Here is a 13,390-nt window from a genome sequence, read left to right as displayed (position 1 = left end):
TGCTGCAAAGCTGACTTCAGTAATGCACGCAAATGATAAAGTCATCAACTCTGCTCACTGCCTGAAAGAAAAGAAGATGGCTTCAGGAGCAAATAACACTGATTCATACTGTGCTCAAGCACTAGTCAACAAAACCTATTAAACTACATGGGTGAAAAAAAAAAAAAATCAAAGCAGCTTTGTTATCTTACTTGTGACACCTTATTTAAATCTCAGGCATTACTTCTTTACATCAGCATAAATACAGAGCTTTCTACACCTTTTATGATGTGGTTACAGACACAAAAATGTTATAGTAGAAAGCAAGAGCTAGTTCAAAGAATTTCAGATTTTGAAATCAGAAAGATACAAAGCTAAAATGTGTATGTTCCTTTCCAAGTTATGAATACTTTCACTAAAACATAAATATTTTAACATATATTAATTTTTTCTGACATTCAAAATTGTAAAGTCAATATGGCAGAATTATTGTTAAAAGCACATATTTACAAATATTCTTTTTCCATACATAAAGTATTTGGCATAATTATAACAATCTTACTGCATACACAACTGTTTGCTTCTTTTTCACATAATGGTACACTCCTTATTAAAATTTACCAATTATGTACAAAAATACTTGAACATTTATTATAGAAAACCTCTATAACTACCATCAGCAGCTTGTAACTGCTGAAGGTTTAATTGAGAGAATATAAAAAGTGGTCACTTTCTTCCAGTTAAACTATCAACAAATCAAACACAGCTAAAATCAACATGAGCTTCCCAACAAAAGAGGGAGAATAGTTTTAACAGCATGATTTAAAATGCAGTTCACACATCTGATCCCAAGCACATTTAAACAGTCAGTAAAGAAAGAGGATACAAAAAATACATACAGAAGATGCTTTTTTTTTTTTTTCCCTTCCACATTCCTACGGCTTGGCATTAACTTTCCAGAGCTCTTCAGAAGCCAGTCGCTAAAATACAACCTAAGGCCAAACACCATTCTCCTACAATAAAGATGGTGATGAACTCAAGCTAAAAAGTAAATCCAAACCCTGGCTCCATCCATACACACACATCCAAAGAGCTGTTCAGAATCCTTCCTAGGCTTTTACAGAATTATTAATGACTTTTGCAATTAGCTTTTGAAATTTATTGATCAATATTTCTATTTCTGAAAATCTGTTTGCTTAAAGTATTGCTTTGTTACTAGTCAGTAATGATTCTTGTATGCAAGTTAAATGAACAATTCATTTGTACCTGTTCCATACACAGACTGCATTTTAGGGTGAACTTTCAAAAAAAAGCAGAGAGCCTCCACTAGCAAACTGCTAGTTTAAAAAAAAAACAAAACAAAACAACATCAAAACGTTAACTGGAAGAATAAAAGTAAATTGCACCTCAAAAAGAAAAGGATACGTCAGGTACAATAATACACTAATGGCACCAAACCTCATTAGGATTCACCAGAATGGTGCTGTACACTGAATGAAATGCAGGTATTTTTCCATCTTAAAAAGAACATAAGCCAAGTGCGTGTTTCAGAAATTCCAAACCGCATTCTTACAACAGTTCTCTGCAGTATAACTTGCATTATATCTCCATATTTCTATAGACATTTGAAATGACCAACCTGTTCATTGGGTAAGAGAAACAACTTTCAGTCTACTTGCAGAAACATCCTAATCTACAGACTACTTTGTTAGAAAGTGTGCATTTATCTCTAGTAGTATAGGTTCAGTCAGTATATTCTGCATTTTGTAAGAAGCATTTGGCTAACTCAGATGAGAGTTGTAGAGTTTTAGATTTAATTCTTTAAATAAAAATAAAGTACAAATAAAAGCACTTATCAGTATTCACCACCAAATTAAAAAAGAAAAAAATCCTCTCCTTCATGCTTCTTATAATAGCTGGCAACCTAAATTAGTAATTTCATTTCAAATGTGCAACACAATATTAATAAGCATTTCAAAATTACTCAAACAAAAGGTGGGCGAAATATTAAAGTGCCTAACTAAATGCATTTTACCATCTTTAAAAAATATTATTTCTTAAATGGGAAAGGGTTGGTTGCAAGTAAATACAAAAGTGGCTTCTCATAGCTGAGAGACTTTTCGGGGCAGAGGCCTGGGCCGGGGAACCTGCTCAGTCCTCCTGCTGCTGTTTTCCAGGTTGTTTGTCCGGACCAGCTGCGGCTTGGGTGGCAGTGCCGGGGGGTCTGTGGCGGGTGGAATGGAGAGGCTGTGAGGTAGAGGAACAGGGCGCTTCAGAGTCCGCTCATACACGCTGTAAGGTGGCGGGGTTTTACTTTCTTTTCTCACAGGCTCTTCAGGGACGCTGTAGCTTGAGACAGTCACTGCTGGTTCGCTGCCTTGGCTTTCAAAGCCTGATGTCTCTGATGTGCTACATCGGCTCAGCGAAGAGATGCCGCTGCTGTAACTCCCCGACAGCACTGGGGAGTTGGATATGAGCCCCGAGGAATGATACTCCACTGGAGATGGTGTGAACGACTGCACAGACCCCTGCTCGAAAGAAAGGGCAGAAGAATATTTTACCTGGAGTAAACAAGGGAGAGCGTTTCTGTGCTCAGATCAGAAACGTACAGAGATACAGCACATGGATTCTGGGGCTTGATAAACATACATTTTGCGTCCCTGTGATTAAGATCCAGTGAGAAAGCAATAAAAAGCTCATTTCCAGGTGCCCAGGTACCCCTTAATCAGTGCTCACACCAGTAATTCATTTAAGTGAGACTAAAAAGCTGTGCTTAAATGTTATCTTACTATCAAAATACCTCGGAAAAATCTGGAAGCCTTTAAAATGAACACTCGATTTTCCTAGCTTGCAGTGAAATGCTGAACCCCGCGCCTGGCATACCTAGTGGTGTCCTGCCCCCTAATGTCAAAGCACAGGACATGCATCTCAGCCACTGTGCCTACTTCAGTCTATTAAGTTCCAAATTCATTTTCAAAGCTTTTCCCCCCAGTTTTAGTGCACCATCATGCAATGAAAAGTACATTTACATCGTGACATCATTTACGAGTGTATCATTATACCAGTGTTAGATGTGAAGTGCAGTGCAGATGCCAAGCTGGGCACCAGCCCATCCAGGTGCAGCAGCAGGAAGGCAGAAGATGAAGCACTGCTGCTGCTGCAGATGGCATTTTGAACTACAGCTGTTCCACCCTTCCTTTCCCCCATCTCCCAGGTGTTGCTTGAGCACACCATGACACTTGCACAAAATGGGGTCCAATGCAGGGCAACGGTTGCAAATGGCTGCACCAACAGCCTCACAGGTCTGGGGGAACGGTGGGGGACAGAGAGCAGAGGACCCGAGTGACAACAACAGTACTGACAAAGAGTAAAAGGCAGGGGTAGTAAAGCCCTACCCAAAATCATTGAGCAGTTCCATTCTAGTGAAGGAGCTTCAACTGAAAACTGTAAAAGCTTAGACCATACTTGGCAACTATAAAGTTTTTGCAACTTATCCAATTTTGACTGGGGCCATCCGCAACAATCTAGAGTTAACAGCCTCAAGCACAGGATATAGAAGGGATGGAGAAATCACATTAAAGACAAATTTCTCACTCAATTCTTGTTAGACTAGTTGGCACTCAGCCACTCAGCTTCAGGTGAAAGTGTGAGCCATGCAACAAAAGGTGGGGAGGAGAGGAGAAGGAGTGAGAAGGGGTGTATAGAGCTGGCTGAACTGACTTTATGCTGTTGAGATAACTTTAGTTATCCGTCTAGGACTGGATCCACCATGTACTGAAAGCAATGGAAAAAAAATCTTCATTTACATCAGTGGGTTTTGTACTAAGATGGCCTTTTCTGGCAGCACATAACAGTTGGAACAAAGGCTAAAAACTGAGCCCTGCATATGGCTAGGGAAAAGCAAAGCAAGTTTTATTTGAAGCTCAATACATGTTGAAGACATTTCAGACCTTGCGAGTCTGTTTAACTACTTGTTTCAGGTTTCATTCCTCTGCATATGAGGGGGCTGCAGCTGCGCTCCTACGCCACACATGAACGGGGTCAAAGTTTTCAAATAAAGGATGTAATTGGTTCAAGTTCCAAGAACTCTTGACACTTGGATTAAGTAACCATGGATAAGATTTAGGACCTTTGCTTTTGTCATTCAGAACAAGAGCAAATATGTGCAAACCCTGCCTCGTTCAATCTAGGAGCTGGGGTAAGCACATGGTTCCTGACAGCACTTCAGACTGCTTGTACCACTAGTAACAGTCTAGACACCAAACAGCCTGGAAATTCATGGATGCTCGAAGTGAGATCCAGGATCTCTCAGAAGTATTGTGGGCCAGTATTCCTCTCCCAGGTGGTAATCCAGACTGACTGCAAAATGCTTCAATTCTGTGTGAGCCTTCGGAAGAAAATGTTAGGACAATCTTCAAACATCCCTAAGAATCATCAGTACTGAGTCCATCCAGGAAAAAAGAAAAAGTTACTCACCTTTTGCACAAGATGTAATCATAGAATGGTGTGGGTTGGAAAAGACCTCAAAGCTCATTCAGTTCCAACTCCCCTGCCATGGGCAGGGACACCTTCCACTAGACCAGGTTGCTCAAAGCCCCATCCAACCTGACATTGAACACTACTAGGGGTGGGGCAGCCACAGCTTCTCAGGCAACCTGTTGAGGTGTCTCACCACCCTCACAGTAAAAAAATTCTTCCTTATATCTAATCTGTCTTCTTTCAGTTTAAAGCCATTACGTCTTGTCCCATCATTACATGGCATTGAAAAAACCCCTCCCCAGATTTCTTGTAGCTCCCCTTTAGGCACTGGAAGGCTGCTGTAAGGTCTCCCTGGAGCCTTCTCTTCTTCAGGCTGAATAAGGCCAACTCTCTAAGAGCCTCCCAGAGCACCTCTGGGAGAGGTGCTCCATCCCTCCAATCATCTTTGTGGCCCTTCTCTAGCCTTGCTCCAACAGGTCCATGTTCTTATGCTGGAGGCCCCAAAGCCCCTAATGTTCTGAAGAGCTTCCTAGCAAGCAGTTAATGTGAACCCTTGGATTAGTGCTCTCTTCAGCAGCTATACTATGATAGCAGGACTATGGGGCACTGGTGGCCAGTGTAATTGCTCTGTGTTGAACCTCAACCACTGTGCAGTCACAAGCGGAAATGTTACAGACTCACGGGATGGCAAACAGGAGAATGACTGAGGACTTGTGATTAGGGACCTCGAGGGGAAAAAGAGACATTTTGGGGTGTCACTTTCCTCCTCTTCAGGAGATATGTATGCCTGCTTACTCATGTAAATGTTTTTTGTATAGGCATATAATAATAAAACAAAAATGCACATATTTAATATACATTATTTGGGATTATATTATGTACTCCAACACATAAAACCTGTCCCACAAAGGCAATTCACTGCAGTAAGACGGTACCTTCATTGGTGATCTGCCAGCAGGAGAAGGGGAAACGGAGGCTATGTGTCTTGCTGGTGATGCTGCAAAGTCAGAAAGATTTCAGTGCACTTTTGGAATTACAATTTTCACTAAGAAATCTTTTTAAGTGGGTAGGAAATCATTTGATACACAAACATTAGATCTGGTTCCCTCCAGGTATTTGCCTGATGGCTGCAAATGGTTTTAGAGATTTTGTGTCTTTGTTGTCAGGATTATGTCACGGTACAACTAATTAAGTATAAGAGATTTCTGCATCCATCTTTTCTGGCAAATTTTGTGTCACTAAATTGGTTTATATCCTATCAAACGATAAGAGAATTCAAAGTAAGTCAGTTTAACAACTCTTCGCCTCCTGTTTTTGTTCTTCTTTTAAGAAATATATTAAGTATTTGCATGTCAAATAAGCAAAAAGACAATACATAACGTACCTTTATAAAATATTTAGCTGTAAATATACTGTAAACATGACTGGACATCCTTTGAGGCATAAGTCTAAAACTCAAAAAAGCATTTTCACTGTCTTGAGAATGATTAAATTTATAGTATCACTTAAGCAGCCTTTCCTTTAAATGAAAATTAATCTTTTGAAAGGCAAATTGGTTATTGTAACAGAACTCATGTACTTCCATGAGTGCTTTTTCTGTCCAGTAAGATTCTTTGTGATTAATGATCATTTCTGACTGCTAACCTCCAATTATCTTAAGACCAAAAGATTAAATTTGATCATCCTCCCTAGTAGTAGCATGAGCTGTCTGAAGCTACTCAGTCATTTAGTGAAGGGGCAGATTATTAGAAACAGAATATTACAGAGAACATTAATGAGATGAAAATACCTGTAGAGGCAGTACTACAGCCTTCTATGTAAGTAATCAAATAATAAATTAACCTGTCCAAGAAGTTAAATATTAATCAGAGTGGAAAGAATCTAAGCCCCCAAGTAAATAATTTTTTTACTGGAGCTTAGCCTGAAATGTCCATTAACTCACCAGTCTGTGCAGGTCTTGGTGGTACAGGAGGAGATATAAGCTTTCCACTTTCTGATGTGTTTCTGGCTTCCTTCCCACTGTCCAGGCTCCAGCTGCTGGGTGTGCTGTTCACAGCTGGAAGAGAATGAAAAAGCTAGCGTATGCATCAACACATCCATATCTCTGACTGGCCTTTATCCAGGAAGGTAAAACTACACAGAGTGAAAACATTAAACAACAAGCATGCCTGAAAAGCTTTTATGATCACATCAGCATTCGAAAAGCTCTTAAATAATGCCTGTCAATCTTCTGGTTGCCTGATGTATGCATCTGGCCCTCAGGTCAGTTTATGATTGTATAGCAGTTGGGACCATCAGCAAGAATAGCAGCTGAGAGAGCACTCTGGTGCACTGCAAAACCAGCCACAAAGGGAGATAAGCTTGAAGCCTGTTAATATAATCAGCTTATCTTTGCACCAGACTCCTACTTAAAGGTTTCTTAGAGGTTTCTAGACAGAGGGGAGCAGACTATACATAAACTGTTTCCATTAACTCATTTCATATACAGAAGGGACTAGAGAAAGGAAATTGCCAAATTCCAATCGACCTCCCTCAGAAAGCTTTCCATGCAAACAGTCTTTTGTTGCCTGCATAGGCTACAAATTCATAATTTAAAGAAGGGCACAAAATGAAGCGAGTAAAAATTGGAAGAAATGAAAGTGTCCGGTGGAAAAAAAAAAAAAAGGACATTATTGTGGACTGAGTAAATCTATATACGCTGTTTGTGTCCATGGTCAAGGATCTCTACTTGATCATGTAAATTGACTACCACCGTGACACATGTAAAATTGGCTGTTGTCATGGAACTGGTAAACGTAACACAAATACTTTAACTGTATGATCCTATAAGGTCTGAAACAGCTTCCGTAACTGGATTATCTTACGTTATCAAGGAGCCACCAATACTGGAAAGAACTCAGATAGAAAGAGAGCATTTAACATGGACAGAACAAAAGCTAACTTAAATCCCACAATTTTTCTTATATGTCCTGTAAAACAGTGGGAGAACACTGCTTCAAATCTCCCTTTTCCCCAGAAAAAAAAAATCACCAAACCTCTCCCACCTTCAAAATCTCAAACCTCTTGTCTTGCCATGACAGTTTCCTTCTTGTTTGCTTATTTCATAGTTCTGAGTAGAAAACCACATGCAAGAACGCTGTGCTCATTTATAAAGATAAAGCAAAAAGGCAAAGTTTTGTTGCTATACTGACGGTACCAATTATTGCTATTACAGGAACATCAAGGGCTCTCAGAAGGGCTGCATTCCCATTATACGAGTATATACCAAATTAATGCAAAAAGTACAGCACAAATATTTGTTACAGATATTTCGTATCTGTAACAACATTGTTACAGTATAATTGCACATTAGTTGATCCTAAGAACAGTGCACAGAATGATCCGCTTTCTGGAGGATCATTTTGCTGTTTTATTGCCAAAACATGCAATACATTGTTTGCTTTTTTATAGTAGGCTGTCACCTAGCAGTATGGTTTTGCCCTCATACTAAAAATGACTTGGCACCAGATGTAGGTACTTCAAGTGCCTGGGTCTCTTGACAAGTCAAATTTTTCTTATAAGTCATCCAAGCAGTCAGTTCTTTGGACTGCTAAAGTCTCCAGGAGAGAATATTTGATTTTAATAATTCTGTAATTTACTTGGCTGCATAGGCCAGTGGAAAAGTTTTGCCATTTCCATGTTGAATTATTTCATGTTTTTTCAGCCCTGTGAAGAATTCCACACTTCAGCTTTCATAAAAACTGGGACACAAAAATACTTATAAAAATCAGCTCCTATTGATGAAAATCTGATTCCTGGTCAGTTTTTACAGTGGATTCTTAACATATCTCTTTTCAATACATCTGTTCACTGTATCCTTCATTCAGGGCACCACAAAGGGCAGCACATAATGAAATGATAGAGCATATTATGCATGTGGAATGCACAGTGAAATCATGGCACAATAACTGTGCCAACAATATTGAATTTCCCCATGTGCAGAATTATGAAAGGCAGTATTTTGTCTATGGAAATTCATAGGTTTCTCATTTACTCTAATTAATAAGAAACCCAAACCCCAACAAACCACAAATTGATAATTTCTTTTCCAAAGTGTAACCAAAAGCACAGTGATTTGTATTTGGTAAAGAGGACAAGCAGATGCCAAACTCTGGGACTATACCCATCTCGTTGGCTTCTCTCTGCCCCAGTCTCCAGAAGTTAATCTCCAGAGTTCATCACCCCACGTCTCTCTTGAGAAGCAGAAAGAACGGTTCTCATGCAGCCTGCTGCAACTTGCTGCTCCATCACCCCTTCCTGCCAACTTCTGGGCCCCTGTGAGTGCAACACTCAGTTCAAACAAACACTATATTCCCTCCTTTCTGGCAAAGTGTTTTGAAACTTCAAAGCGTTAGCATAATTTCAGTTAAATTAGAATGTTTTAAAACTTGAAGATAACAGTATGCATTCAAAAAAATTAGCATTCCACAGGAATATGGCAGATTAATTACATTTTCATTGCTTCCAAGATTGGTATGGTACAGCATTTCCACTCACCTTTGTCAGGGCCAGGCAGATTGGAATCACTTCGTGGCAAAGCACCATCTCCAATATGATTAAATAGTATTCTCTGTAAATTGAGAACAGCGTGGTTTATGCATAGCTGCTGTTGTATTTCAGTAGCCTTTATGAAAACAAATATCTTAGTGCTATTATCCCCACAAGATAATTACTGACCTAACACAGGTCAGGAGGTGGTGGTAAACATCACCTAAGTATGTAAATAGTTTAATAAAAATATGAGCATAAAATAGGGAGTAGACTAGTTTTCTGAACACACTGGAATCAGAGAGAGAATTATTATGTACTAATTTCTGACAGTTTCCAGCTCCCTAAAAAACAAAATAAGGCTCGTTCCTCAAGTGGTATCTTGGCAGATTATTATTGCAAATCTATCCATGCACTTGTTTAACTTCATTGCAGAATCAGAACTTTACTTCCTCCAACCCAATCTTTTTTCCTTAAAGCAAGGTCAGAGAAGCCATGAGATGCAAATCAAATCCTATTCCTAAATCTTGCAATGTTAGAAGACCATGCTGAGTCAGCGAGGTACTACACTGTGGTTCCAACAAGACGGCAGACCCAGCCACAAAGTAATCGCCATTGATCTAACATCTTGCAGCTCTGTTACAAAGTGATGAACAAACATTTGGCCAATTTAACTTGACTTTAAACATCACATAGAGGAAATGCTTTATTAGACTGAGCTACACTAAGTTTGTCTATCTATGCTGTGCTAAAGTCATACTGGAACAGGTAACAGCTGTTTTCCTGAAGTTACCATTAAACTGAGGTGGCGCAACTACACGTATACTCTAACGTGACAGAAAATGTCATCATATGTTCCTGCCTGGTCTGGATTGAATATTCACTGCCTAGTGAGTCTGCAGTGCACTAGGATCTGGTGGGCAAGTGTTGAAGTCCATTTTCTGTAATGAAGGTAAAGAGCAAAGCCTGAAAAAGCAACTGAAACTGAAGGAGATAAAGAGACAAGGCTGAATGAAATACAGAGAAATGAAGACATACTAAAATAATTAAATGTAAACCCATATGGAAGAACAAGAGCAATCACAGGATGTTTAATGATGCACAAAAAAACCCCCCAAAAATGTGAAACCCAAAAAGCTCCATTAGAAAGTGCAAAAAACTGAGGACGCTTGTTGACAAGTCAATGATAGCAGGCATTCCTCTTCAGAGTATGGGAGGAGTAAGAGAGACACTCTACAGTCACTCAGCCAGAGATCAAAAAGCAAGCACAAATGGATGTTAACTGAAAACAGTTGAACACAGATAAGCTTGAGCATCAATTTCAATGAGGGAAGCAGATGCAGTACTGCTGTGGCCTTGTTTTCATAAGTCCATCAAACTTCCTTAAATGAAGTAGCTATGGCCTGAAAAGACTTGACTTGGACTTGAAATGCAGGAAGTTGCCTCTGTATCTCATCTTTCCCGGTTGAAAAACTATTGTGAATATTGCATTCATTAAGCTATAACAAGTATGTTCATAAATGGGTGGTCCCTTCCTCATTAACTTAGTGTGAAGCTCCAGCAAGGACTGTTGAAATTACCTGGCATTAGGATAAAAATAGAAACGATAAGGAATAGTTTTGGCATTTAGATTCTAATGAGAGTTGCAGGTATCTCCTTGCTATCGTCCTGAGGATTTCTTTTCCCTTCTTAATCAGAAGGCAGAGAATCAGAATCTTGTTTCTCATCAGCCCATTTTTACTGCTCAGGATAGAGACAGAGCATCAGAGAAAGAAATTGCACCTTCCCCAGAAAGATACATCCTCATTTATGGTTACGAGGGCAGAAAGAAACTGTCAGACCTTTGAGACATACTTCACTGCACAAGCAAGTCAGTTTTTCTACTTACCCTGTCTTGGGACACTGAGGGTAGAGACAGATTGGGAGATTTTCCTGCTGGGCGAGTCTCAGAGAGAGCAGAGACTGGGCCTACGAGCTCCTCAGCCTCCCTTATCGAATCACGGGTACAGTGTGGGACAGAAGTCGCATTCCATTTGGCAAAGCAAGAGTTTGCAGTCTGAGAGCAAAAATGGGATAATTTTTTTCTTTGCACCGAACTGTAAAACCACTTTAAAGAACATCTGCTCTTTCCTGTATGTTGGAAGCTGAGAAAGTGCCCAGCAGATACATCAGCAAGTAGTTCCCAAGAAATGCCCTTAAGTCTGGCTAAGCTTTGGTATTACTTCTTAAGCCCTCAGGTAACAGCATGAGGACTTCAATGAAAAGAGGAAAAAATTAAATCAAGAGCTAAGTCAATAACCGAAGAAGCAAGGGACAAGAATACAACTAATGAGAAACCAACAAATTATTTCTAAACGAAAAGATGCTGGACTGCCAAGCTGTTTTTGGTTTTTTTTTTGGTTTTTTTTTTTTTAATCAGAGGTAAAACTTAAGGTGGAAATGCCAGTGTTGAGAGCAGGGCCTTTCACACTGTACTTATGTTCTTGTCTTTCTCAGCTTCAGCAAGAGGTGCATTGTGTGATGGCTGGGATTAAACAGCAACTGTGTTAAAGGAAAGCACTTTAGGAAAGTAGGTCCATTAAGAAGAAAAGATGAAAAAAAATTCAAAGTTGGCCAGCTCACCACGCTCATTTTGCATTTCAGGTAAGTCAAAAGATATGAATTTCATACAGACCTATGTAACAGTAATTTTAATGTAAGAACTCAACTCATTCTTCTCTCTGGAGTAACAAAAAGTCTATCTTTTCTGAAACTACACTGAAAAATGGGAATTGCCACATTGGTGGGTTATTATCTCTGAGTGGCTAAGATTAGCTATTTCAGAAGAAATAAAGGGGAGGTCAACAGGGACAACTGCTGTGATAAGTTTTTCCTTCTTCTTCCCTAGACTGAACAAACACTGCAATTTCACACAAGCAGGCTGTGTCATCGCCAAGTCTTTGCATCTCTCTCACTGCAGTGAGCAACTATAAACAACCAGATCTAAACCTAGTCATAGCAAGCAGAAATGTGAATAGAACACATGGTACTTGATCACATCTCCTTCGTGTAAAATATTTTAGAGTATTTTCTTATAAAAACAACAACAACAAAAGAAAACCAGCTTGAAAATTAACAGCAGTGAGCAGGCACTGAATCTGCGAGGACTTCCCACAAGCTTCCTACCTGTGACGTTTCCAAAGGAACAGGGTAGATGGCACTGCAGGGCCTTTCTCTGGGAGACAGGCAAGAATTTTCTCGGGAATGCTTATGTTTGTCAGACAAAAGAGGAGAGGCTAGAATAAAAATATGTCAAGTGATTAAATTCGTTCAGTGAAACTCAAACGTTTCAAGTCTATGTTAATGACAAAGAAATACTCTGTCTCCAGTAATTCATATTCCTCAAACAACTGGCTAAATTTTGACATCTGACCAGTGACAGCATGCAGATATTCAGCTGTGTAACGTATCAAGAATCATTTAACATGGTTTACCACAGGAGATAAGCACTGACCTCTGGCACTGGATGGAGCCGAACTGGTCACATTAGGAGAAGCAGAATGAGCAGAACTCAGACTTGAGGTAGACGGACTAGGCTACGTATACAAGAGATGCTGCTGTTATATCACATTACATTTACTGGTTTGGAAAACAGAAAATTGTAATATACTTTTCACTAGAACAAAAAACTTGTAATTTGTTAGACTAGTTTCTCAGTATTTCAAAATAGCAAACCAGTATAAAGAGCATTAATGTAACTTACAAAGATGTAGTAAAATATCAAATAAATGGAAGTGTAACTAATATATTAAAATATTTACATCACAACTGTGTCAACTAGACAGAAAAGTCTATGTAAGGTCAGATGACTTTGCATAATAGTGCATTGCTGCTTTTTACTTTCAGGAAAAAATCCAAGTTAAAGAAGAAGAAACATATAAAAAATGTTCTTTGTAAATTAAAGATGTTAACAGCCCATCAAAAGACTTTTTTATAAAGAAGTATCAGCATTAACTTTGAGATTTCTGAACAAAATAACAAGCATTAATTTAGTAAATAACCTCGCAAGAAAGATTCGGTTCAGTTTGAAGTTTAACAAAAACGTGTACCTGCATGTTAAATACTTCATCAGAGCTTTCCGACTGCCCAGTGATATTGCTGACTTCAGCAGAAGCTTGGGATGAGAGTGATGAGGACGAATACCTATTGACAGCTGGGTAACTCAAGGGACTATTGTAAGAGTAATGAAATACAAAATGGTTAACAGTAGTTGTCAATCATATTTTTAATGTGAAAACAGCAGATATTTTTAATCTCTACAGTTTAATTTGGATTTATTGGGGGGGGGAGGGGGAAGGAGAGAGTATATATATCAGCTATTCATGACTGAAGATACTTCATGCAGACCATGCAAGGAAGCATGCAC

The 13,390-nt window shown here is 39.2% G+C and overlaps 1 protein-coding gene across 2 annotated transcripts in view; it reads right to left on the bottom strand.

The window, feature by feature from the left end:
• Nucleotides 1–642: 642 nt before the first annotated feature.
• DOCK4 (dedicator of cytokinesis 4) overlaps nt 643–13,390 on the bottom strand; it is a 242,056-nt gene continuing 229,308 nt past the window's right edge. The window contains exons 41-48 of one of the 2 annotated variants that reach the window (XM_061467700.1): nt 13,074–13,194; nt 12,479–12,560; nt 12,151–12,260; nt 10,874–11,041; nt 8,995–9,067; nt 6,401–6,514; nt 5,394–5,455; nt 643–2,507 (exon numbers count right to left, since the gene is read on the bottom strand). In XM_061467700.1, the coding sequence (XP_061323684.1) occupies nt 2,082–2,507; nt 5,394–5,455; nt 6,401–6,514; nt 8,995–9,067; nt 10,874–11,041; nt 12,151–12,260; nt 12,479–12,560; nt 13,074–13,194 (1,156 nt within the window). In that variant the 3' untranslated portion in view covers nt 643–2,081. The remainder of the gene's footprint in view (nt 2,508–5,393; nt 5,456–6,400; nt 6,515–8,994; nt 9,068–10,873; nt 11,042–12,150; nt 12,261–12,478; nt 12,561–13,073; nt 13,195–13,390) is intronic. The other variant, XM_061467701.1, reaches the window with a different exon arrangement.

Source organism: Pezoporus flaviventris, unplaced genomic scaffold, assembly GCF_033815535.1.
Source record: "Pezoporus flaviventris isolate CSIRO_AGI_PZ_B2104156 unplaced genomic scaffold, CSIRO_AGI_Pfla_v1 ptg000045l, whole genome shotgun sequence".
In the NCBI taxonomy this organism is placed as follows: domain Eukaryota; kingdom Metazoa; phylum Chordata; class Aves; order Psittaciformes; family Psittacidae; genus Pezoporus; species Pezoporus flaviventris.
The sequence above is the reverse complement of the archived record's forward strand: the minus strand, read 5'-3'. Positions and strand labels throughout refer to the sequence as shown.